The following is a 26,089-nucleotide window of genomic DNA, read 5'->3' on the forward strand; positions in this document are numbered from 1 at the left end:
TGCAGAAGAGAACTGATGAATCCTTTGTAACAGACTGTGTACTTGAGTGCCCATCACATGAATAGGACAGATTTTCAATTTCTGGAAGTAAACAAAGAAGGCTCCCATTCAATGACTGCAAGCAGAGGTCTTGAGAACTGAAGAATTAGTACAGACAGTATATAAGAAAATTAAAAAACGTCACGCTGTATATTAAATACGCTTGATTTGCTAAGGGATCCTTCAAATGCGCATATATGCTAAATACGCTCACACAAGCGCAGCACATTTACACCATAAACAATATGCTTTTACGCACATTTATGTGTTAATCACTGTACTTTTTTTTAACTCGCAGGACCAGTTCACATGGGCACGGGACACACCCCTGTCATGATTTTAAAGGATAATAAAGCATATTGTGCAATTGCGTAGGAATTGAGTGTGCAACACCCATAGACTTCTATGGGGTCTTTGGTGCATAAATGCACACAAAAATAGAGCATGCTATATTTTTTTTTGTGCGTGCAAAATAGAGTAATGAGAATGAGCCCATTGAAAGCAATAGGTTCTATTCTCTGCATATGGCGCACGCAAATATGTTTTGTGTGAAGGCTGGGAACCTTTTTAAATTAGCTAGTCCTAAATGAAGTTACTTTTCTATATGTTTACTTCCAAACTACTCGTATAGATTATAGTGGCTATCCAATTCAAGGACTAGGCAGTATTTCTGGGCCCCCATGGGTTATTTTAAGTAGTAACATAACAATAGAAAAGAATAAAGAATTACCTCTCCTCCATTCCCTCACTGCTCCTCTTCTGGCTACCAGCTTCGGAAGTTGCCGGGCGGGTTGACCCCTTTGAGTGATGTCTCGTTTACTCCGCACATGTAAACTGTACTGATGTGCATTTACAGATCTGTTCCCCGTTTAGCACCTCAGACTGCCCTATATTGCCAATGTGGGGAAGTGTTAAGCTGCTATGGTGCCATGACTACTGCCAAGAAAGTAATAGCAGCCAAAAGCTGCAATCATAATCCTATTGAAAGCATGTCAAAGCTGAATGTATCTCTGACAACATGTGCAAAGAGCAGTCACTTTAAGCTACTAGAAGAAAGGGTGTTTTTATGTCCATTTCAGCATCAACTAACCATCATAACTGATATTATAGGGCCTAACTAATAGTCTGCAAGCGTTCATCAGTTCGGCACTACCCTTTGACTGCGTTGATAATCTATAGATTTAGCAAGAACTCTGTTGGCTTCATAGCAAACCGTTAATCTAACCCCATATTTTCAAGCACCATGATTGTAATTAACAAGCCAACATTCAAACACATTGTGAGCTTCTTCATTTTAGCACAAACTCTTGGAGTGTCAATGTGCTGTCAGATGGAAGATTAAAATTGAGTACAACTAACAACATACTGCAACTTCGAAAGAAGGAAAGTCAGTCCATTGCTCCGAGCCAGGGGCGTAACTATAGGGGGTGCAGGGGAAGCGGTTGCACCCGGGCCCAGGAGCCTTAGGGGGCCCCTAAGGCCTCTCTTCTCCATATTGGGAGCCCAGTACTATGAAAAAAGCATTATAGTTGGGGGCCCTCTTACAGATTTTGCATTGGGGCCAAGAAGCTTCAAGTTACGCCTCTGCTCCGAGCAATAGTCTCAAAGTGACAAACGGGAGTATGCCACAGTGTACGCTAATGTAAGCCTTACATAAAGTATCTTTTCCTGATAAAACCGTGAATTAGTAGGACTCTTGGGCAGATCATGAATTCTCCAGGATTATTAAAAGATTTTAATTATACGATGAGAAACAGAACAATGAACAGAATAGAGAAGGCATTAATTACTGTCATGGTCCATGGAGAGACTCACTCCTCCAGGTAACTAGTCTGATGAGAACATCCAGCGTTTTCCCCTCTCCCTGGAAATTAATAGACTACTGTGTTTTAGTATTTACACATTCAGTTGTCAGAGCCGTTGGCTAGCTGTTGGGCCGAACAGAACACAGTCAGACTATGATCGACAGAAGCTTATTTTAATTATTACTGCTGCTAAACTCAAAAATAGATGTCAGATATTTTTACATACAAACTAATTAAAGATTGCATTACTGTATCAACTGAATAAATTACCAGGTGTCTCTGGCAGAGTGGTCATTCACGGGATTTGAAAAACATGGCTGCTGTCTTTTCAAAAACTGTGCCACATCTGTCTGCAGGTTGTGTGTGGTATTGCAGCTCCCTAGAAGGAGTTGTCTTTTTGCTGCAAAACTCGGCATGCAGTTACATCTTGGGCAGATATGTAAATGATCATATGAGTTGTGGTGTGATTAGATTAGCGGTCTTGTCATCTGAAGTCCTAAAAGTGGTTCCACTCTAGGCCTATGAAAAGGCTCCCAAAGATTACTTGTGTGTAATGACCTGTTTTGCCGCTTGTATAGAGCTTGCTGGCCACTAGACATGCCTCTACAATGCAATCAAAGAGATTTCACACAGTTAACAGAATTTTAGAGAAGGTGTATTACTTAAATGCGAGAAGCCGGATGGTCATATCAACAAATTGCTGCCACATAGTCCGCTCTGACCAGACTGTTAGGAGGTGTTGGGATTAGTGGTTGCATGAGGGCATGCACACACGGTGACCAGGCTCAGGACGCCTTTCGACGGACAACCAGTAGTGAGGATTGTCTGATTGTCCAAGCTAGAGGTAGTACAACAGGGTACTAGAGCTTCCCTGCCCACCTGTATCACATTTTGTATCCAAGCTAGAAGTGGCTTAATAGAGTACTAGAGCCTCCATGCCTGTCCGTATCACATAGTACATCCAAGCTAGAAGCGGTACAACAGGGTACTAGAGCCTCCATGCCTGCCCATATCACATCTTGTATCTAAGCTAGAGGTGGTACAACAGAGTACTAGAGCCTCCATGCCCGCCTGTACCACATCTTCTATCCAAGCTAGAGGTGGCACAATAGGGTACTAGAGCCTCCATGTCCACTTGCATCACATCATGTATCCAAGCTAAAGGAAGTACAACAAGGTACTAGAGCCTCCATGCCCGCCCTTATCACATCTTCTATTCAAGCTAGAGGTGGCCCAACAGGGTACTAGAGCCTCCATGCCTGCCCATATCACATCTTGTATCCAAGCTAGAGGTGGTACAACAGGGTACTAAAGCCTCCATGCCCGCCTGTACCACATCTTGTATCCAAGCTAGAGGTGGTACAACAGGGTACTAAAGCCTCCATGCCCGCCTGTACCACATCTTGTATCCAAGCTAGAGGTGGTACAACAGGGTACTAGAGCCTCCATGTCCACTTGCATCACATCATGTATCCAAGCTAGAGGATGTACAGCAAGGTACTCGAGCCTCCATGCCGGCCCTTATCACATCTTCTATTCAAGCTAGAGGTGGCCCAACAGGGTACTAGAGCCTCCATGCCTGCCCATATCACATCTTCTATTCTAGCTAGAGGCGGTACAACAGAGTACTAGAGCCTCCATGCCCTTCTGTATTACATCTTCTATTCTAGCTAGAGGTGGTACAACAGGGTACTAGAGCCTCCATGCCCCCCATATCACATCTTGTATCCAAGCTAGAGGCAGTACAATAGGGTATTAGAGCCTCCATGCCCGAACTTATCATTTTGTATCCAAGCTAGAGGCAGTACAACACGGTACTAGAGCCTACCAACAAGTCTTCGGTTTTCCCCAATAAAGTATCGTTTTGCTCTGATATTGTAATCACTTACTTATATCTACGTTACAATCACACAGAGAAAATGTTATTCAATTCTGACAACTCCTTCTAGGGTCTTGATTTTTTTGGACACTGAGTGTATTTGTCATGTATGTCTGACTGCGCTCTGACAGAAATGGATAAATAACATACATATTGGAATGTTTGGGGGCTCCCATGAATCCCACAGAATGAGTTGTACTGAAAGTTGATGACAAGTTCTCTTTACAATCTGAATCTAAACAATTATTGTATAGTTAGTAAAACTGCTGAATAAACCTTTAAGCAAGAAAGTGTTTGTGAGAATTAATAGCTCACAGTGCTTCTGGTAAGGTTTGGAGGAGTCAAAAAGGCTTTTTAAACATTCAGCACCATGGACAGCATTCAAAACTAAGACATCACACAAACCAGAATGTTTTCTTCTTGACTTATTGTAATAATGTGCCCCTTTTTTGTGCCTGAAACTTCTTAAGGATTATTGGTAACGTGGATTTTTTGCATGAATAATCATATTATTAGTAAAAATAGTTTATCTCCATATTCTCCCCCACATTTGTTTCCAAATATACAATTGTACTCCAGTGGAGGAATAAATCTAAATATAAGAAAATTTACACATATCTTATTTTTTAGTAATCTGATTATGGCCCCTCTCACACAGGCGCTTTTTACCGCGATTATCGTGGCATTTTGAACGACGAGGTAATTGCGCTATAATGCTCCTATTGATTTCAGTGGGGCCTTGTAGACATGTGTTTTAACATTTTTCGAGTGCTGTCTGCTCTATCTCGCTGCATTTTCATGCTTTTTAAAAATATATATTTTTATTTGTTTTGTAATAAATCAACCAATACAAGAACATTTGCATAGTATAAATGAATTGCATTATTTCATGTATTGGTCACGCAGGACTACTTGCACGAAAGATAACATATTACATGAACAAACGTCAATAATAATTCTTCCAATATTTTTTCCCCATTTACTCTTTGTTATTCACTTAGTTTCTACATTCTTTTTCTCTTATCCTATTTTTTTTCCGCTTTTTAATCCTTTGCAATCCAATTTTGGATTCAGGGTTTCCTAGGGGGCTTTCTCTTTCTGCCATTATACAATAGTGCCATCTGCTGGCTAACGCCAGTACTGCGGTATGAGACATGCTGGAGAGGCCCCCAACAACAGAGCTGGCAGCAATATACAGTAAGAATACTCTGCTGACGTCTTCAGATATCAGAGCTGTACAGCCTTCAGTCAGAATGTCTTTAGACGTCAGACGGTGGATTGGAAAGGGTTAATGCACCTCATCACCCATCACAATGATGGGGTGCAAAAAAAAAACTGCTGTTGGATGCAGTGATCTGGGTCAGAAAATGGCAGTTAAAATCATGGTGTTTTGCCGATGCTATGTGTGAAAGTGGCCTTGCTGTCAAAAAGCTCAATACATAAACACATGCCATGAATGTAAAACAATACATTTGCTTTGTGTACTTCATACATTGAAAAAACTTTGGGGCTCATTTTAAATTAAATGTGTTGAAGATACAAAATCTACTATTAGAAAAAAAACGTAAACATTTTTTTGTGAGTAGCAAGAAGTGAAAATTCACTATGCAAAATCCTAGGGTATGTACCCAAACATATATCCGTCACTAAATATTATTGATTAATAATACAAATGGGAAGGGGCATTCTAGAAAGGAGAACACTTGGATATAAAGTGACATTACTTCACTGCAGAGTGATACCTTCTGCAGCCTCCCACACAAAAAGTTATAATCAAGAAATGATATAAGAGTTTTGACAATCTAAAAATAAGTTAATTATTTTGTCAGTGATTTGCAAGAATTATCAGCATTTTAGCTTCACTTCTTTTCTGTGCTAATTTTGTTTAATCAGTAATTTTACAGGCAGGTATGTTCAAAGTTTCAAAACAATTAGATACAATCAAATTAAATGCCAATTATCTGTGATTGTAAAAAAAAAGGATTTGGGGCCCAGAAATAGCACCACTTTTGTCTATGACTGGAATTTCATCATTCAAGTGAATTCGCTATGACCTGCAGACAGCATCATGTAAATCTAAGGTTTAAACCTATCTCTTAAAGAATGGAAACCACTATGCTTACATAAAATTACCACTTTATTGTCTTAATAAACAGTTACTTATTACAGTTTTAAAATACAAACTTCTGAAGACTTAACCTTTTCCAATCCAATTTGTATCCTGGTTTTCCTAGGGGGCTTACTCTTTTTCTGCCATTATACAATGGCGCTATCTGCTGGCTAAAGCCAGTACTGCATGAGGTGATACGTTAAATAGGTTCTGACAGCAGAGAGGCTGGCAATATACAGTAAGAGAACCAACATCGGAGCTGTACAGCCTGAAACCATAATATCTTCAGAGGTCAGAAAGAATCAATTATGAGGCCTAAATGTTCCCACAAATGCCTGTTCGTCGAACAATTGGTCTGTGTAAAGGACAAACGATATGCTGACAAATGAGCAAACTCTTGCTCATCGACTGATTGTCTTGTTTAAATGAGCATACAAATCTTCACTGGTCGACTGCTTATCTCCCCATTTAAATGAGGAGATAAGCAGCTGATCAATTGCAGCTGTATGAGGATGAATAATCATGTTAACGATCGACCATTGCCATTGAGCAGAAAATCTGCCCATGTACAAAAAGGGAATGAGCACTGACTAACATTCTCATTGTCGGTCAGTGGTCGTTAGCATGGGCAGATTACATGTAAAAGGACCTTTAGGGCCCTTAGGGTGCCACTGATCATGGCGATACATGAGCACTGATCAATGAGATCAGTGCTCTTTTACCTGTCCTCTACACAGGTAAATCAGACTGAAGGACCGGCCTGGGGAAGACATGCCCCCCGATGGTGGTGCTGCAGGAAACCATGATCACTTGTTGTCAGCTTCGACCAAGTACTACATATGACAGTTGGTTTACAGATGTAATCTGCTGGTAACCCTTCAAACAAAAAAGATATTATCCAAAATGAACAACCCCTTTAACCCTATCACTGCCAAGGACATATATTAATAATCTTTACTTATATAGCGCCAACATATTCCACAGCACTTAGAAAGCAGGGGGAACAGAAACAAAACCATGTTTTCCAATCAACTGAAGGAAACAGTAGGGTAGAGAGGCCTGCTCCAACTACCTTACATACTACAAAGAATGGGGTGAAACAGAAGGTAAAGGGGCTGGAGGTATGGTGAGGTGGAGAGTGTGGGATGCTACACACAGACAATGGTCAAAATTGAGCTGTATAGTGGCTGAATCAGTATAACTGCAGGGGGTGGTTGATTGTGGCTGGCAGGGATTGCAGTCAGAAGCACAGGGGGCATGTTATCAGGTGGAGTACAGATGGGTTTGGTTTAGGAGATGTGGTATGCCTCCCTGAAGAGGTGGGTTTTTAGAGCACGCCTGAAGTTTTGTGTGTCAGGTATTGCCCGGATAGTTTTGGGTAGCGCGTTCCAGAGGACTGGTGCTGCTTTGGAGAAATCTTGGAGGTGTGAACGAAAGGTTCAAGTTAGAGGGGCATTTAATCTAATTTTGTTGGTGGAGCTGAGGGCAAGGGCTGGGTAGTGAATTAAGATGAGGGTAGCAATGTAGGGCGGTGTGGTGCTGTGGAGAGCTTAATGGATGAGGGTAGGTATTTGACGGGCAGTTAGTGCAGTGACTGGCACAGGGCAGAGGCGTCCGAGTAGTGGCTGGACAGGAAGATGAGCCTGGCTGCCACATTCAGGATTGATTGGAGACTTGATGAGACTAGAATGTAAGGGCTAGAAATATGAGTCTGGTACAAAAGTTAAGCTCAAAAGTCTTATTTGAGGAATGTGGAGAAACTGAAGTGGAGGAAATGATCACAAAGTTTTACTTTCTGGTTCTATCAGTGTAAGTCTCTGTTCCCATCTATGTGAGAGGCTTCCTTTGGGCTCTGTTATTTTAACAGGAAAAATAGTGCTGCATGCAGCTCTATTTTCCCTGTCAAAGCAACAAACACCTTGCTGAACCAGATTGTCTCTTTTATAGGTTAGTGGGGCACCTGTTGTGCAATGGATGATCCAGAGCAATCCATATTAAACCCAGTTATAAACATTGCATGAGCTTCTCGTATGTGAACGGAGCCATATGCTTGCCATACATATCAGATAACTGTTGGCTATACAAATCTGTTCTGAAAAGCTGCTGCTAGTCACCTCTGGTGGTGGCTAATCTGAGAGAAAAGGATTGGGAAGGTTGAAATGCAACAGCCAGTTCTTCCTTCATGGTCAGCTGATCACACCAAAATCAACAGGTTGGGCTAATAATGGAATGTGTATGGCTGCCGTAATAAACAGGCAGGAAGGGAGTATTACTCAGGGGTTATTGGGACTAGACTGAAGTGTTCTGGTATCGGCCCAGCTTTCCATTTTCTTCCCTTGCTTGTTTACTTTGCTTCATGAAGAAATATTTATACATAATGAGAAACCCAGAGAAATTGACAGATTCCATTAAGAAACTGAGGAAAATAAACATATTGTATGAGCTTTTCTTCTGCTTACATTTTATTTTGAACAGACTGAATAGGGCATCTGCTTTTCTCCATCTCATCCCTGCTAAACTGTGATACTCTCTCTTCATGTCAGGAGATAAGATAGCTTGAGATACAGACAGCTGTTGCTATGGCAACAGGAAGCATCAAACAGATGTGAATTTGATAAAAGTAACTAGGACTATCTTCTGGTGACCTGGATCATCAGAGGGTTGCCAGGTAACCTGCAGAGAGCCGGGGGCTTCTATAGGGCACAGCATGACTAGTGTCTGGTTTGTCAGCAGTTGAAGACTTTGCATAATGTGCATTTCAGATAGCAGTTTCAGTGCACAAGTAATCTGCTTATTTGTGTGCTTTGCATTGATTTATGGATCTGTATGCATCTGGGTATGTACCAAAAGGAAGCGATATAAGATCTATCTATCAAATTATCTATCTATCTCATATCTATCACATATTTATCTGTCTCCTATCTATCTATCTATCTATCTATCTATCTATCTATCTCATATCTATCTCATACCTATCTATCTATCTATCTATCTATCTATCTATCTATCTATCTATCTATCTAATATCTATCCATCTAATATCTATTTATCTAATATTTATCCATCTAATATCTATTTATCTAATATCTATCTATCAAACTATCTATCTAATATCTATCTATCTCATATCTATCTATCTAATATCTATCTATCAATCTAATATCTATCTATCAATCTAATATCTATCTATCTATCTAATATCTAATATCTATCTAATCATCTAATATCTATCTATCTATCTATCTATCTATCTATCTATCTATCTATCTAATCATCTAATATCTATCTATCTATCAATTGATGTTATTAATACAGTCACTAAGAATATGAGAATGTCTTACTGTTGTGGAAACCTACGAGTTAAAAGTTGAGTTCAGTGATAGTGTACTTCATTGTAACTCATCATGCCGGCAACTAGGAAGCAGTAATGGTGTATGCCTTGCCGCTGATGGCCCAGGCAGCATCACTTGTGTACCACTGTCCCCATCTGTAGGAAGATATAATTACCTTTAGTGGATATGATCGAGAGGACGGCGTCTCCATGGAGACAGGCTCTCCAAGCTTGCATTGGCTGACAGACCAAGTGAAGATGCTTGGAAGGCTTCAGAAGCTCGATATATAAATAGAATGTTTATTTTTAATACCAGATTGGTCTGCTTTATATGATTTCTGAGGCCGCGGTTTTATATTTACGGATTGGTCACACGTAGCTTAAGATTTCTACGTCTGTCACAGATGCATAGACTCTATTGACGTCATCATGCGTCTCTGGATGATCTTTGTGCATATCATTCAGGGTACATCTAAATTAGCTAAAAAGAAGCGCGTTAATAATTTATCACAGGCTGCAGGTTAGCAGGGGGTACGGAATTCTTTGGTCTCTGTAAGGTACAGAAAGAAGCAACATGGATCTATGCCTCTGCTGGCATTTAGATTCAGGGAGAAATGATCAACGTCAGACAAATGTCAAATCTTCAAAATGAAACTGAGAATTTTAACTTGCTGATTTTCAAGCCAGACTCCAATATGCTACTTTTATCTCCTTGTCTACAAGTGCAAATTCTATGGTTCAGCAGGTGTTTGGTGGCAGTGTGCTCGCTAAATATGTGGAGAGCTACAACTAAACATATTCTATCCTCTTATCGTTATCAAAAGAAAACTTCTTGCGCTAATGTTACTGATCCCCTTCGCAGTGCGCACACAGTGTTACTTACGTCTGGCTGTTCCGTCACGGTTAAAGAATCAGCACTGTGACCAAACTCCTGAAGAGAACCGAACGGAATCATTCACTTGCATTAGTTAAACAGACACCACTTTGGTTTGCGTTTACAAGGGGTCCGTTTTTTCTGTTATATTTGGAGTATAGAACAATGGAGTTGACTGCGTTATTCTACGCTCCAGATCTAACAGAAATGAACCCTTGAAAAACGAACTCCAAAGTGGTTTCTGCTTAATTAATGCAAGTTAATGATTTGTTCAGGGGTTCCATTGGTGCTGTTTTCAGTAGCTGTGATGGAACCCCCAAATGGAATCACACTGCATTGTAGATAACACTGTGTGAACACTGCCTCAGCAACAGATCAGAAACTGATACTTTGCTAGTAACAGCACATTATGACCAAATGGTCACTTTCAGTTAGAGGATTCCCCAATGGTAAACTGATCACAGATTGTACCACTGCTCAGACCCCCAGTAGGCAACTGCTTAAACCCATGTGTTTGATATTCCTGCAGCTCCACGAAAGGGCAAATGAAGCCTTAGGCTTTATTCACATGAGCGCATATACGCGTCTATGTCACCATGTTTTCACGACCAGCCGTTTGTCGAGAGTGGTAACATCTCTCCTTAAGGAGAGCACCTACGAGATGAGTGAGGAGGCTTATAAGGCCATGCATTCTCTTCTGGGAAATATATGCAAATAAGGAAGATGGAACAATAGTTTGTTCCGCCTTCCTTATTTGCTTACCTCTGACACAGTAAAAAAATACTTAGACTAAGAGACATCTTTGAACCTTAACCTTACTGCGCAATTATGTGGAGCAGGAGTGGCCATACTATATGTACAACCTGTGCAGCTGCACAGGGGCTCAGTAGGTCGGAGGCATATAAAGGACTGAGCTAATGAATTTCATAGCTCACAATTACCAGTGTGTTTTTTTTTAGAGATACATAAGTGGGTGCTCTTGCACAAGGTGTACCTGCTGCCTGTGTCCACTCATGATGTCATGTGCTCCTGACTAGGGACGGCTGTATGTGTAAGATTTTCTAATATTTCATGATCTCATGCAACTAACTTCTCAACTAAAATAATATAGAAAATAGCTAAACATAACTACTCTATAGCAGGTATAGGTACTGTATAATTATTTAAATTACTAATAAGGTACTATTTCATATTGACTGTTATACATAGGCAATCCATGTAAGGATAGATTTCCAGACAGTTTCCCCTAAAAGACCGAGCACTGGTTGTGCTGAAAGGAAAGCACTTAAACACTAATGGATCCCAGTTACACTAATGTCTTTCCAACTTATGAAATTAAATTAATAAAAAGTGACACAGCTACTCCAGACTCTTACTGATAACCACAAAGGGTGGAATCGTGCCTCGCCTCTTCCCACTCCTTCACAAACACCTCAATTAACGGTAATAGATGGGATGACAATTCCTTGTGTATACAGATGAGCACTCTGTGATTATGAACACACAGAAAAACAAAATGTCCAAAACTCATGATTGATAGAGCTATTTTGTAAATAATGAACATTGAATGTAATATATAATAAGAATCACTGACAGCTTATGTTGTTGTCAGTAGCACATTAATAGAAATACATATGAAGTTCAAACCATTTGGAATCTGGGGTCCCAGTTCTAGGATCCTAAAGTCTTTCCTGGTCTGTAATTTTTTTTTTTAATTTAAAAGATTGGGTTAAAAATTACTCACCAGGAAAGCTTTTGGACCTGGGAACCCAGATTCCAGGTGGTCTAAACTTTAAGGGCTCATGCCCACGGCCGTGGGGGGCTCCACAAGCGGAATACCGCAACGGAGTCTGTCATGGCGCCCACCCAAAGACCCCATACTCATCTCCGTAACTGCTGCGTAGCTCCCGCATGACGCGTTGGCGCGCAGGCGCAGTATAGCGCATGACACACCAGCTGCGTCATATAACATGGGCGGTGGAGCGCGTATTCACGCTATACTTCCACTGTGCTACAGCGGAAGTATAGCATGACAGGCGGCTTCCATTGACTACGTGCGTATTCCCGTGGCAAATAGGACATGCTGCGGGTAATTTCACGCTGCGGAATTCCACAGTGTGAACATTCAGCTATTAGGTTCAATAGAACCTAATAGCTGAGGTTGAAACGCCACGGATTTCTGCAACGTTGCACGCGGTGGAAATCCGGCCATGGGCATTAGCCCTACATTTTAATCTTATGTATTTTTATTGATGTGCGATTTTGTTTCTTGTTTTTGCTTCATTATATATTTGTTTTGTGTTGTGTTATATATTTGTTTCTCCATTGCACAGTTTTGCATTATTTATCAATTTTTCGGATTCATGTAATTATCTTTATTTGCCATATGTTTACATATTTTCCAGGTTTCACGATTGTACTCTGCACTACCAAAGTGTTTAAATTGCTACATGTCTTATACAGTTCTCATGCTGTGATTAAGAACCTTTCTGGTTTGAAATGGAAAAGCAGATGATTTTATCAGGATGTACAACCTGTGGATTGTAACCTGATGTTTTAATAAAGATTTATCCTTTTAAAACTGGCCGATGCTGGAGAATACTTTGTTTACTTGTGCTCTATCTAAGGGGGTCAAAAGGGTCTGTAACAGAAAATGGATCTCCAACTTCTAAGTATAAACTCTCGGGGAAAAAAAGAAAAGGCGTGTAGCATACTGAATTAAATAAACCTAAATAGTACAAATGACTCTTACCTGGTTCAGTTGTGCTAGAGTGTACACAACTACAAAGAAGGCAAATGAAATAATAATGTTACCTGAGGAAGACCCCATTCCATGGTTGAAACACGTAGCTTGATCTAGTCTCTTAGTTTATTAATGGAAAAATTCTATCTTGGGGCTATTTTCCCTATCATATTTGTTTATTCTTGAGTAGCATATTTTGAAATTTATCAGCATAGTATTTTGGATGTAACAATGGATATTTACTTAAGCCAAAGATTCCCAACTGAAATGCTGAGGCACCCTTGTGATCCCATGATAACTCACCAGGGGTGCCGTAACACTACAGTGTTTTTTTTTTTTGAGAAGCAGGAAAAAAATCTATCTGCATCTAGAAGATGTGCATACAGCTCCTAGAAGTAACTCCCTGACAATTGCCTGCCAGAAAAGCGTTCACTAGATACAATTGGGGGAGAGTAGATATTACTCAGTGAGTCTAACACTGCTGTCGTCATTTTGCTGTGATCTGCATAGGTATGATTGACTCTCTGGATGTGATTACCTAAACTCTAATGTTGAGCTCTGGATGGGATTACTGTGGGATGAGGGGAGGGAAATTGTGAAGCTCTGGATGAGATTACATTTACTGGTGTAGGGGTTACATTAATTTAGGAATGTGGAGTATAAGAGCCCATTCACACTAGTCATTATCCAACGTTCAGGCTTTCCATCTGTCTGCTCTATTTTTGGAGCAGATATACAAAATTAAAATGGAATCAAAAGGTTCTGTTTTTACCAATGGAGATTTTAAAAAATGAAAGCAAACGGAAAGCTTTTCATTTGCTTTCGCCTTATTAGTTTTGTTCCATTTAAAAATGAAAACCGAACGGAACAGAAGCAAACGGAAAGCATTGAAATCAATGGTGGTAAAAACAGAAACTTATGATTCCATTTTAATTCTATCTCTCTGCTCCTGAAATAGGACAGAAACAAAGCCTGAATGGAGGATAAACACTAGTGTGAAATGAGCCTAAATTTACTGTGCGATCTGACATCTGAATTTATTGCGGTGTTTGATATTTGAATTGTATGTGGGGTCTGACAGCAGAATTAATTGTTCTGTATAGGGTCTGAGTCAATTTTCCGGTCTAGTATCTAGAGCTTTAATGTGAGGGCTGACATTTGGGGTCTAAATTACTTTTGCTGTATGGGTTCACTGTTAAAGGGGTTGTCCAAGATTTTTCAAAATTGACCAGACAGCAGATAAGTGGTGACCTGCCCAATTTTGAAAAGTTGCGGACAGACCCTTTATTTTGATGTGTGGGATCTTTATATTGCTGTGTATTTTGTATTACTGGTTTTTATCCTTTAAAAAAATACATAAAAAACTAAAAATGTGCAAAAGGTGAAATCACTGGCAAGATTCACAACAAAATTAGCATGTAATACATGTGAATTTTGCAGCAAAAGCATCATAGCTTAGCCATGGATTCATGAAATATCCACATCATAAACTTTCTGCCTTGGCTGAATCTGGCCTGAATTGTTAAGGGTTCCCAGGTTGAAAATGGTTTGGAACCACTGATTATGCCGTAAGTTACATACCTGAATATTTTTTATCTTTGGAACGATTGGCCATCATCTTGCTGCTGCCTGTTCTGTATCAAATGCACAAAATAAATAGTGTCAGGAAAACAGGATGACTTTTGACTGAATGTTACTGGAATAAGGCTTTATAGCAAATCTGCATATATGGTGATCGCTGCAAGTTTGTTGTACTTTGTTTTACTATTTTGTATTTGCAGGCAATCTTCAAAGAAGACTATACTAAGATAATTATACTATAGCCAAAAGTTTTATTAAATATATTTGTTTACTCTTTTTGGTTTACCAAAATGGCAGTTTTTTTTGTTCACATATAAAATTGAATAAGATTATACTTTCACATGCCACAATGTAAAAAATTATGTTTGAAAAACAAGAATATCACAAAATACTACCTCTCCTATAGGAGATGTCACGCTCAAGTCTCCTTTGAATTTGATCAGGAAAGGTTTCAAAAAATAACGAAAATCCAATTTTGTTACACGCGACTATAAGACTAGATGTGTAGGATAACCAGAAACTGTTGCAGTACATTTTACTATATATTGTTAAACTAGGAGGTCCTTTACACATTCATCTACAGCTATATTGTAATTCTGTCTTGTTTATCTTCACAGATGGAACAACAAAGAAACTGCGCAGTAATATTCGGCGCAGCACAGAGACGGGTATAGCTGTGGAGATGAGAAATCGGGTGACTAGACAAAGCAGTCGGGAATCCACAGATGGCAGCACAAATAGTAATAGTTCTGATGGCACGTAAGTCTGATTGCTTTCTCTTTCACAATTCGATTTCATGTGGTTTTCCCCCTTGAATGGCATGAGCTGCAGTACCAGTCACTACTGTCCATATGTATGAATTGCTGTAGCATATAAACTATCAATGAGCCATGGTGCTTATGGGCTGTTCCTGATCAGCGGGATCAAGGAGGTCATCAGACCTTACCAATCAAACACTGTGTTTTACTCTGCTATCCCATAAGTATGCCTCACACTCCACTATTCTGTCATTCAGTGGCTGAATGCTGCCCTCTGATTCGTCACAGCGCTTAGCCAATCAGAGGCAGAGTTTTTTTTGGCAGGGATTTTTAAATCCTCTACCAGTAGAATGCTTTAGTACAGTACCGGCTTCACAGAGAGAAGATGCGCCGCACCCCGGACCGCGCTGATAGGTGATGAATTAATTATTATTTTTTCTTTCACCTAGGGCTTATTTTCAGGAAGGGCTTGTATTTCAAGCTCGTCCCGAAAATCACTGCTGGGGTTGCCAGCATCTCACTGCTTTCAGTGGAGCCGGCTGTTAATTCAATGCGATATCATTGCAGTCCTAGGCCACAGCTGGTGACAGCTGTGGCAGGGGATTCTTTAACCCCCGTGGGGTGTCCTGTCATTATTGAACACTGTGACAGTGCTGCTACAGTGTTTAGTGATGAGGGGACTCCCTGTGGGGAATCTTTATGCGCATCAGTTAGGTCCGTGCTCCGCATAGGGGCACAGATGTTCTATCTATTGCAGCTGCACATATTTTCACCTGTAAAAGATGGACATCTGACCGGTGCCATAGGGAAGCAATGGTTCTAACAAAGAAGCTGTCATCTGACTGAGCCCTAACTGATAAACAACACATAAGAGAGCATTCACACTGCGTGACTTTGTTCGAGGGTTCTTTGACAGCTGCTGAAAACAACGCTGTGACGGAATCCCCAAACAGAAAAAAAGGAACCCTTCACTTGTGTTGTGAAACAGACAGGTGCAAATCAACCTCGTTCATAGCGAACATTGGCAATACCAGTTATGTGTAGTTCTTTTTTTTTTATTCAACTAAAAATATTTTAGAGGAAAAATGTTTTTTTTTTGTTTTTTTTTTTAATGAAACTTCATCTAACTTCTCTTTCCACCATTTTTCCCAAAGAGATTTGTACATATGATTGATTGCTTACATAATACACTGCATATTTATGTGCTGCAGTGTATCATGGCTGTTACAGGCAGCCTATTAGATCCTGCCTTGTTGTTGTTTTAATGGAGACTAGAGATGAGCGAGCGTACTCGGAAAAGCACTACTCGCTCGAGTAATGTGCTTTATCCGAGTATCGCTGTGCTCGGGTCTGAAGATTCGCTGCGGCTGACAGGTGAGTCACAGCGGGGAGCAGGGGAGAGCGGGCGGGAGAGAGGGAGAGAAAGATCTTACCTCCGTTCCTCCCCGCTCTCCCCTGCAGCTCCCCGCTCCGTGCCGGCACCCGAATCTTCAGGAACGAGCACAGCGATACTCGGATAAAGCAAATTACTCGAGCGAGTAGTGCTTTTCCGAGTACGCTCGCTCATCTCTAATGGAGACCTTTAAAATGAAATGAATATGTTTCCATGACACATACTTCCTCAGAGATGTTTTCCATAGTGTTCACTTGAACATACAGTACGTACGTGTTACCATACTATCAATCATTCCATGACTTTTATGACTTTAATATTCAGCAAGATCATTCTTTCCCCATTTGCAGATTTATCTTTCCTACCACACGATTAGGAGCAGAGAGCCAGTTCAGCAATTTTCTTGATGGACTTGGACCAGCACAAATTGTGGGAAGACAAACTCTTGCTACACCTCCCATGGGTGAGTTAAAACTACTTATATGTTATCTTTCCATTAAACTGTATGGCAAGTGAAGCATCCATGAATTAGCAAACTTAAGTCCCTGAACCCTCATCTGAAAGTCCAAGAGTATGGACCTGCACATCAGGCACCAACAATGTGACATATCTTGTCACTTTTATCTAATTAATGTGTTTTTTTCCAAAAATTGAATATACACTAAAGTTTTCTTGCTTCTGAATGTGTGAGATCTGAGAAATGTGTAAAGGAAATAAAAGTTGTGAAAAAATGTGTAAAAAATTATCAGTAGAAAACAAACAATTTTTTGCCAATTTTCACACTTAAAAAAAAATAAAATAAATGCACATATTGGTATTGCTGCATGCAAAACAACCCATACAACAAATTGAACACACTGTTTTATCCTGAACGGCAACATTTTTTACAAAACCCCCTAAAAAACTAAGCCGAAATGTTTATTTTGTTAATTTTGCCTTCCACAAAATGCAATAAATAAATAAATAAAAATTTGATCAAGAAAACCGTATCTCCCCCAAAATGCTACCAATAAAAAGTACTGCTCATGTGACCAATACTGGGCAATCAGAGAGCATTGCACATCTTGGATGGCTGAAAATAGGACCTATATTGGAGGAGAAACAGAAAAGAACAACTACAGGTAATGGGACAGAATTTTGTCTTGAGACTGGAAGGTTGCTTTAAGCACAATATAGGCCATGTCCTAAAGAGTTTAAATAGGTATTCTTATCTTAGACACTTTTGGCATAGCTACAGGATATACCATAAGGTCAGAAAGGTGCAGGTCCAATATCAAAGACTAATAACTATCTCTAGTTTTGGTCCTCGTCATTCCCAAACTGGCTGTACAAGGCAGCCAGGGAAGAATTTAGAAGAAATGTTTAAAAAAACTGGTGTTTTGAGAAGGAAATAGGTAAATAAAGCAATTAGCATTTTGCTGGAAAGATAATGCAGGGCCAAGAAAGATATTAACGGTTTACCAAATGTGAGCAGAGGTCAGTTTATAGTCTATTGTCATATCCTGATTCTAGTTAATGAATTTTCACTTTCCACCACTCTTCTCAATCCTTATTTAGCTGCTAGATTTTGAAGACAGTAAGGCTGCCTGTCCACGGGCGTAGCGGTATTCCGCGATGGATCTCCGTCGCGGAGCCGCCGCCCGAGAGCAGAAGCCGTCAGATGGATCTACACGGTCAGCCTTATCTGATAGAGAAGAGCGGTGAATCGCACTGATTCTCTGCTCTTGGACGGGGGAAGTGCTCTCCATAGCATTGCTATGGAGAGCTTTAACTGCGTTCCCCGTGGCCGGATTATCGCCGCGGGGAACGCAATTCAAACTTGCCCGTGGACAGACAGCCTAAAGCTGACAAGAATATTGTAGTTGAATTAAACCACTTGCAAGTACAACTGAATGGGATTCAAGCCACATTATATAAAGTTACCCTCCAGCATGGAGGTGCGTATAATAACATATTAGGGATTGCACTGTCTGCACTTTACTTGTACATCCTCGGTAACTGGAATGCCCAACTACACCCCTTCCTGCTGTTTCCTGGGTCATGGGCAGGGCAAGTTCTTCCGTTAACCAAAGCAAACCTGGCAAAAACACATCAAGGTCAACTGCTCTGCAGTACAGAAAGCAAATTATGGTTTGAAATTGGATGCAAACTATTCTTATGGGTGCCTCAACTTTTGTAGATTACTTTCAAACCCTCTGATTCTATATAACCTGTGTAGAAGCAGACTGCAATACAAAACTTTCTAGAGCAGGATTTAGATAGTTTTGCTCTTCAAGAAAGAGCACATTGCTATCATAATGGCTAAAAGAGGCAATTATCAAAAACATACTTCTAGGTTATGTCAGCACTACTTGAAGCTACCCTCTGGACCTGGAGAAACAAAGATGGCCAAACCACTTCTCTGACTACCAGATGTACACTGTGCATAGCATATCTTGGTAGTCTAAGACACTACAAGCTGCTCTGATTGGCCAGCACTACTCATATGGACAGCACTGGTTAATCAAAGCAGGTGTAGTGTCTTAGACTAACAATACATACTAAAGCACAATGTACATAAGGGCTCTTTCCCATGGCCATATGCGTTTTTACGTTTTCTTGGTCGCGCTGTAAAATTGCATGAACGGACGGTTTTCTGTGCTCACAGCCAGCATTTTCTCGCCCATTCACACGACCGGGTGTGTCGTTTTTTAGTGAACAAATACATCGCACCCCAAAAACCCTTGCTCTGCCAAAATCCTCGGGGTGCATTCCAATGCCTATAAAGAGGCACCTCTAAGTTTTTTGCAGCGTTGTACATGGCTAAAATGCCTCTCCCTCCCTTTCTTTGTCCAGCCCCTATGGGAGCTGCCACCGTATATTGGGCAAAAGATAGTTCCAGAACTATCTTTTTGTCTGCCATATAAATGTGTCGGCACATATTTTCGTTGTATATGTTCCATTTTTCATATCCTGACGTATTTACGTGCCGTATATTCACCTGTATGAACTGATACATTGGAAACCAATGCCTCAGATGGTCACGTATATCAGTCGGCTGTAAAAACGTGCCGTGTGAAAGAGCCCTAAGGTAGTGAGAGTAGCTGTTGCAACCATCATTGTTTGTCCAGGCCTGCAGGATCACGTTAAGAGGATAAGAAACAGCTTTAAAGAATGGGATGGCCTGTACAGTCTCCAGACTTAAGCCCCATTGAGCTTGTTTAGGATGAACTGGACAGAAGGATGAAAGCAAAGCAGCCTATATGTGCAGCACGTTTGTGGGAACATCTGCGACAATGTTAGAAAGAAATTTCTGAATACAATTGTAGGAAGAATCCCTTGATTGTGTAAAGCTGTTATATCAGCTAGAGGGGCTACTTTGAACTGTCAAAAATCTAGATTTAATTTGGTGAAACAAAGTGAATCTATTATTTTTATTTATCTTAACTTTTTTCATTTGTTCTAAATAATCATTTTGATTTATTTATTTGCATTAACCAATTTATGCGCCAATTAGCCCTAAAGAAATTTTTAAAAAAAGCAGAAACAAAATAATCCCTCCAAAAATCCTGCACAAGACAAGGAAGGAAGATATAAACATACTGAAGTCAATATCACATCAGTTTTAAATCCCCTTAATGAATATTCAGAAGCCTTTAATTTATTTCACAGCTTGGTGATTGCTGATATCCATAAAAGAGACCTAGGAGCATGAGACAATATCTCACTCGCAGCGAGCGTGAAGCTATTCTATCATTACAGAAAAATACCAATTGACAAAGGGGGGGGGGGTGCTATTGTTATTTTAAATCAACAAGAAGATTTCTATGCAGAAGCTTTTCGACTATTAAATGATAGCAAAAGATATAAAAAATGAAAGAGTAATCCCTCTAGTCAGTTTCTGAGAGAATTAGAGTTATTGTTAAGAACAGGCTAGGATAAAAAAAAATGTATTGAAGAAAGAACAAATGTTTATTTTCAAGGCCTCGATCAGACAAGCGTGCTTTTTACGCAGATTAGGCATGCAAAAAGATCGCTTCTATACTGCTCTAAAGATCGCGTGTATGGGTGAATTTAAGCTCCGTGAAGTAGCCTGTTCACACGATCGGAGGCGAGTGGTGCATGTTTTCCAGCTGCTATAGGAATCCATGGAAAACACACCCCAAAGATAGGCAAGGTCTAGAGATAAGCGAGCATACTCGGTAAGGCAATATACTCGAGAGAGCATTGCTTTTTTTGAGTACCTGCTGGCTCGTCCCTGAAGATTCGGGGGGGGGGGGGGGTAAGCGGGGGTTCCAGAGGGGGGAGGGAGGGAGAGAGAGAGGGGGATGTCTCTCACTCTCCTCCCCGCTCCCCCTCGCTGCCTTGACCCCCGCGGCCCCCCCGAATCTTCAAGGACGAGCCCGCAGGTACTTGAAGAAGGCGATGCTCTCTTGAGTATATCGCCTTACCGAGTATGCTCGATCACCTCTAGTCAGGTCCTATCTTTTCACACAGCACGGACCTTTAGATGTGCATTTCACTCGCATGTCCTATCTTTGGCAGGTGCGAGTATTTTGCGTGTCTAAAAATGGTTCATGTGAACACTTCAATAGGAAACCATTGGTTCTTATAGAAGCAATCTTTTTGCACATCTATTCTGCGCTAAAAACACGCTTGTCTGAACGAGGCCTAATAGGAAAATACATAAATCTGTAAAACTGATAATATTCGGAATTGATTGTGTAACTGACAATTTATCAGAATTTGTGAATAAACATTTACAAGGTTGAGTAGATTTAGAGATTTCGGCCTATTTGCAGAATACTGCACAGATTTTACATATATTGGAAGAAATCGAACGGAGGAAGGACTATAAAATGGGGACTTTGAACGCAGTATCTTTGTGTGTGGTCATTGGCAAGAGTAAGGCCGTTAAACATTGTTTTTATAAAATCAAGGGTATTATTGTGAAGTTTTATTGTTGAATATATTGAGTTTATTCTGAGCCACAACTACTTTGTATATGAAGGCACTTTTTATTTATAGACATGGGGTACCGTGATGAGGACCAGGCTTGCTCCCAGTTATGCCATCTTATGTATGGGTGAGTGGGAGAAAAAATTTTCTCCTTGGTTGGCAACCTGGGAGTGGGCCTGGTCCTCTGGAAGAGATTCATTGACGATATATTTGTATGAAGAGATGGTGCAGAATCAGTGAAAAACTTTTCTAAAGCAATTAATGATAATGACTTCTCTTTACAATGTATTCCCATGTAGAGAAGGGAGGGTATTAATTTCCAGAATATTGCTATATGTATGTGGATAGTTAAGGTAATGGTCGACAAAAAAGATTTTGACAAAAAAGTTGTCATAAGGAATATGGCTATTGAAGAGTACCTGCACTTTCTACTTTGGAGCACTAAAAACAGCCCCATATAGCACTATATAAGCGCTATATGGGCCATCTTCAGCCTCCCGAAGCAGCCAAAAACAGCTGACGGAGCAGCAGCTCTATGAAAGGAAAAGTGAAGGTACTCTTTAAACATCCTAAAAAGCCAGTTCATTGAGGCTCGTCAAAATTGTTCTGATGCAATAGTATATTTGAAAGAGGCATTTAGATTAGTGGGATGATACAGGAGGAATTTAGGACCCCCATAATATCCATGTATAATGAACAAACTGGTTTATGAAGAAAAACAGTTCAAAAATATCGCCTGCTTCTGAAACAGGATAAAATCATTGGGGCCTTGTTGTTATACAGTCCTTGTTTTATTTAGCATAAAGCTCAGGATATAAGGTACCTTATAAACACAAACAGTGGGGTTAAAGGTTTAGGAAAAATATGGCAGCAGAATTCACTCCATGTAAGATCTACAATATGTGTCAAAAATTGCGTATTACAAACCGTAACGACACGTGGAAATTCTAACTTGAATCCTTTGTTTATAATTAATTAAAGGATCACTGAACTGCGCAACTAGGGGAGTGATTCATGGGATATGGTGTCAATGCAAGAAACTTCATATGGGTCACAATAAACGTTTCTTTCAAATAAGAGTGGGAGACATTTTTACAATATTTGGAGGAAATGTGGAAGGCACTTGTATTTTTGATATTGAAAAGATACATCAAAGTATAAGATTTGGTGATTATATTAGCAAAATGTCACGCAGAATCGAAGTAGATTTTTAACTTGAACTATTTGCTTTTAATAAGAAGTAAAGAATTCTTGATTTGATTTGATATCGGAAACTCGGTGAACTGGCTATTAGGATAAGTACACACTTGTGTTAAAAATGTATACATTTTTTCATCTGTATGCAGCTCCACGTGGCCTCCGTCTGTACGTCCTTTCTTTACTCCGTGTGCCATCTGTTTTTTGAAGTCCGCAAAAAAAAAACTGAAACAAGCCCAATTCTTCTTTTTTAACATCTTTTTTTTTTTTAAGACCGCACACGGATGCCATCCATGTGCTGTCTGGTTTTTTTTCTAGCTCTGTTGACTTGAATGGGCAAGTTTCGTCCATAAATTGTGACTGCGTTTAAAACTCGGTAGTATGTGTTAAAAAAAAAAAAAGGGTCCATGTTTTGTCCAAACCTTTGGGGCGGATTTTTCATTCCAGAAATTCTCAACAGAAAGCAAAGCAAAGATTACAGCAGATCCATCTTTGGATGAGCTCATGTGTCTTCCTCATGAAGAAATGATATCAATACTTTTTCTTATTTATGATAATAATTGAAAATTAGCAAAATGTAAAACAACAAAGTTTTTCTTAATGTAGATGGTGAATTTGTGGGAGGACTTGGAAATCATAAATTCGAAATACTCAGTCCCCTAATATATGTTACACACACACACAAATATATATTTGAAAATGGCTTACTCTGACTACAATTCTAAAACAAAATCTGCAGATTGTGGCATAGGATTCCACAGCAGCAGCCTAAACGGCACCTTGCAGTGCATCCTGACAGAATAACTCCACCAGTCTGAAAATGGCATTACAAAGAAATCATTCATACATGAGAAAATCTGAAAATGTGCTTTTTCAAACTTAGGGCTCATGTATACGAGCGGATTTTTGCTGTGGAATCCGCGACATAGCATACAATGGAAAAGTGATTTTTCATGCACACGAGCAGAAACCAGTTGCAGTTTCCGCTCGCGGATCAAAAATCCCAGCATGCTCTATTTCAGTGCGTTTCCTGCGCTTACAGCTTCCATTGAAGTCAATCATCATTGTGGAAAGGCCACGGGATCCGCGCCATCACCTAGCGATGGCACAGGGAAATCTGTACTGCACATGTGCGTCTGTGGTCTATTTGCAGTACAGAAGAAAAGACAAGTACATAGGGTCACCGGCAGGGGGCATGGGTGGAATCCGTGCATGCCTGTGTGCAGGTGGCCTTAGTCATATATATATATATATATATATATATATATATATATATATATATATAAAAATGTAGTGTGTATATCCAGTATATTTATATTGCGGTATGCCAGTTCTCTGCACTCTGCAGATATATTCAGACAGTGCAGACAACACCGTGCTTGCCCGCTTACCTGTGGCCAGAAAACACGTCCATAAAAAACAGGGACATGCGGGTAGGGACATGTTTACGGGAGGTCACTGGGCAAGTTGATTTGGTAATGTTACATGTCAAGTGATGCATCAACAACATGGCAAAATGGGGCATCTGTGGCACAGTACATTATTTACGAAGTTCATGGTGCATTTCATAGGATATATTAACAACGTACTAAAATACCTCCAAATTCCGCTTTAATTGCATAATTGCTTATAAACATCATATCTTGTAGTGTTGGTCCTTTCCTCCACATCCTTTAAGTAGCCGCTGGCTGGGCTTAGCTTGGTATTTTGCTGCTTTTGTCTACATGTAGTGTCCTTTTGGGTCATTAATCTGAACACGGCTGCTGTTGAACTTGGATTCATAGGCATGTTTTGTCATCTTGATTGATTACCTACATTTGGTGGCCTAGAGGTATGTTACCTACACAGGGCAGTGTTATTTATTGTTGGGAGTTAGTAACAATTGATACAGCTCCATCAAATTAGGCCTTTTTCTTGCATAGACAGGAGTATTTAATATCTTATGTATTTTAGTAGGTGGTGCATCGTTTTGTAGTACGAGGATTTGTAAGCTATTGTTTCTCTGTTATCAAATGTAGCTACTGTATACTAACTTTAGCTTTATTAACTTCCCTTATCTTCTTTTTTGGGGAATATCTGTGGGAATATTGATATGGCTGTTTATATCTGTGAAAATACTGTTAGTATAAAGAGAGATGGAGATTAAATCTCATGTAGTTTAAATAAAAGAGGGGGCGTGGGGATTGCAGAGGCCCATAAAAAGGTTTCCTGAGCCATATACAGTACTGCTCATCTCGAGGAAGGAACACATTAGCTCTGAAACGCGAAGGATGGTTTGAGCTGCCTTAGCTGTCAGATTCGAGGTCGTGAATGGACGTGCTGGCCAGAGCTCCTCTTTATGCTGCTCATCCTTGCTCCTTTGGTAAGCAAGCCCTACTTGTTAGCCCACTTGATTTATGTGGGAACATAGAAAATCGGAGGTTACCACATGTGTGTGTGTATATATATATATATATATATATATATTGTCCTTCACTTGGCATTCTCTACTTTGCATAACTTTCCTGGAGGAAAATCCAACACTTTTATTTAACCCCTTAAGGACCAGGCTGTTTTGTACCTTTGGGGCCAAACACTATTTAGGGATTTACCCAAGTAGCAATTTTACTGCTCTATTTTGTTTCTTTTAGCTATCAAAATTATTTTTGCTGCATTTTTTCCCATGACATATAGGGAAGCCGGCCGTGTGTATCCCGACCACTGGGAACCCAACTATTTCTAAAATGTGGGTCCCAAAGGTTTCCACGAGAATGGAGCGCTGGATGCACATGCACGCTGTTGCTCTATTCATTTCAAATGGAAAGCCGAACATTGCTTGTATGCAGCAACTTCAGACTCTCCCAGTGAAATGAAAGGAACACATTTGCTACATTCTTCATAAATCATAACATTTGGCTATGCAATTTTATTTTTACTTTATCAGTTATTATTAATGGAGAGAACCACAGAAAAGGGCTCCCAAACCTGAAATCCAAAAGTAACAGAACAAAGGAGAACTATAGTAACACTACCATCCCTACCCCCCAATAATAAAAGAAGGAAAAAATAACCAACAAAGTTTAGGTCAAGCAGGTATTCCCTACCATATCTCCTCATAATGCCCAGACAGACATCTCCATTATCATTGCAGGGTAGTTCACCCAAGCACCTCAGATCTTGTCAAACTTCTCCAGGCATCCCCTGGCCATATACATCAGTTTATATATTGGAATTGTAGAATTTATCACCTGGATCCATGCATTCCTGGTCAGCTTCCCAGGGTGTCTCCAATTTAACAATGGGCTGTTTTTTTCCACAAAATTTTCTTCCCCTGAAAGAAATTATGAAATTGGTAATCAAGAGTTGTTGGCCATCAAATGAGCCTTTAAAGAATGAAGACATTTTCTAGAATGTGTGAAGCATCAGGGGATTGTTCTTAATGCCCATTTACATCAGCCGATG

General features: G+C 40.0%; 1 protein-coding gene and 1 long non-coding RNA gene across 2 annotated transcripts in view; one reads left to right on the forward strand and one right to left on the reverse strand.

Annotated features, from left to right (window-relative positions):
* Nucleotides 1-25,951, reverse strand: LOC136612131 (uncharacterized). The gene is made up of 3 exons (XR_010790359.1): nucleotides 25,876-25,951; nucleotides 14,363-14,415; nucleotides 1-81 (listed from the first exon to the last, which is right to left on the reverse strand). It is a non-coding gene; the product is annotated as an uncharacterized lncRNA (long non-coding RNA).
* Nucleotides 1-26,089, forward strand: part of RIMS3 (regulating synaptic membrane exocytosis 3) — a 57,772-nt gene that overhangs the window by 9,586 nt on the left and 22,097 nt on the right. The window contains exons 2-3 of the mRNA XM_066592248.1: nucleotides 14,980-15,121; nucleotides 16,864-16,976. Of these exons, the coding sequence (XP_066448345.1) occupies nucleotides 14,980-15,121; nucleotides 16,864-16,976 (255 nt within the window). The remainder of the gene's footprint in view (nucleotides 1-14,979; nucleotides 15,122-16,863; nucleotides 16,977-26,089) is intronic.

The sequence above is a fragment of the Eleutherodactylus coqui genome, chromosome 1, assembly GCF_035609145.1.
Source record: "Eleutherodactylus coqui strain aEleCoq1 chromosome 1, aEleCoq1.hap1, whole genome shotgun sequence".
In the NCBI taxonomy this organism is placed as follows: domain Eukaryota; kingdom Metazoa; phylum Chordata; class Amphibia; order Anura; family Eleutherodactylidae; genus Eleutherodactylus; species Eleutherodactylus coqui.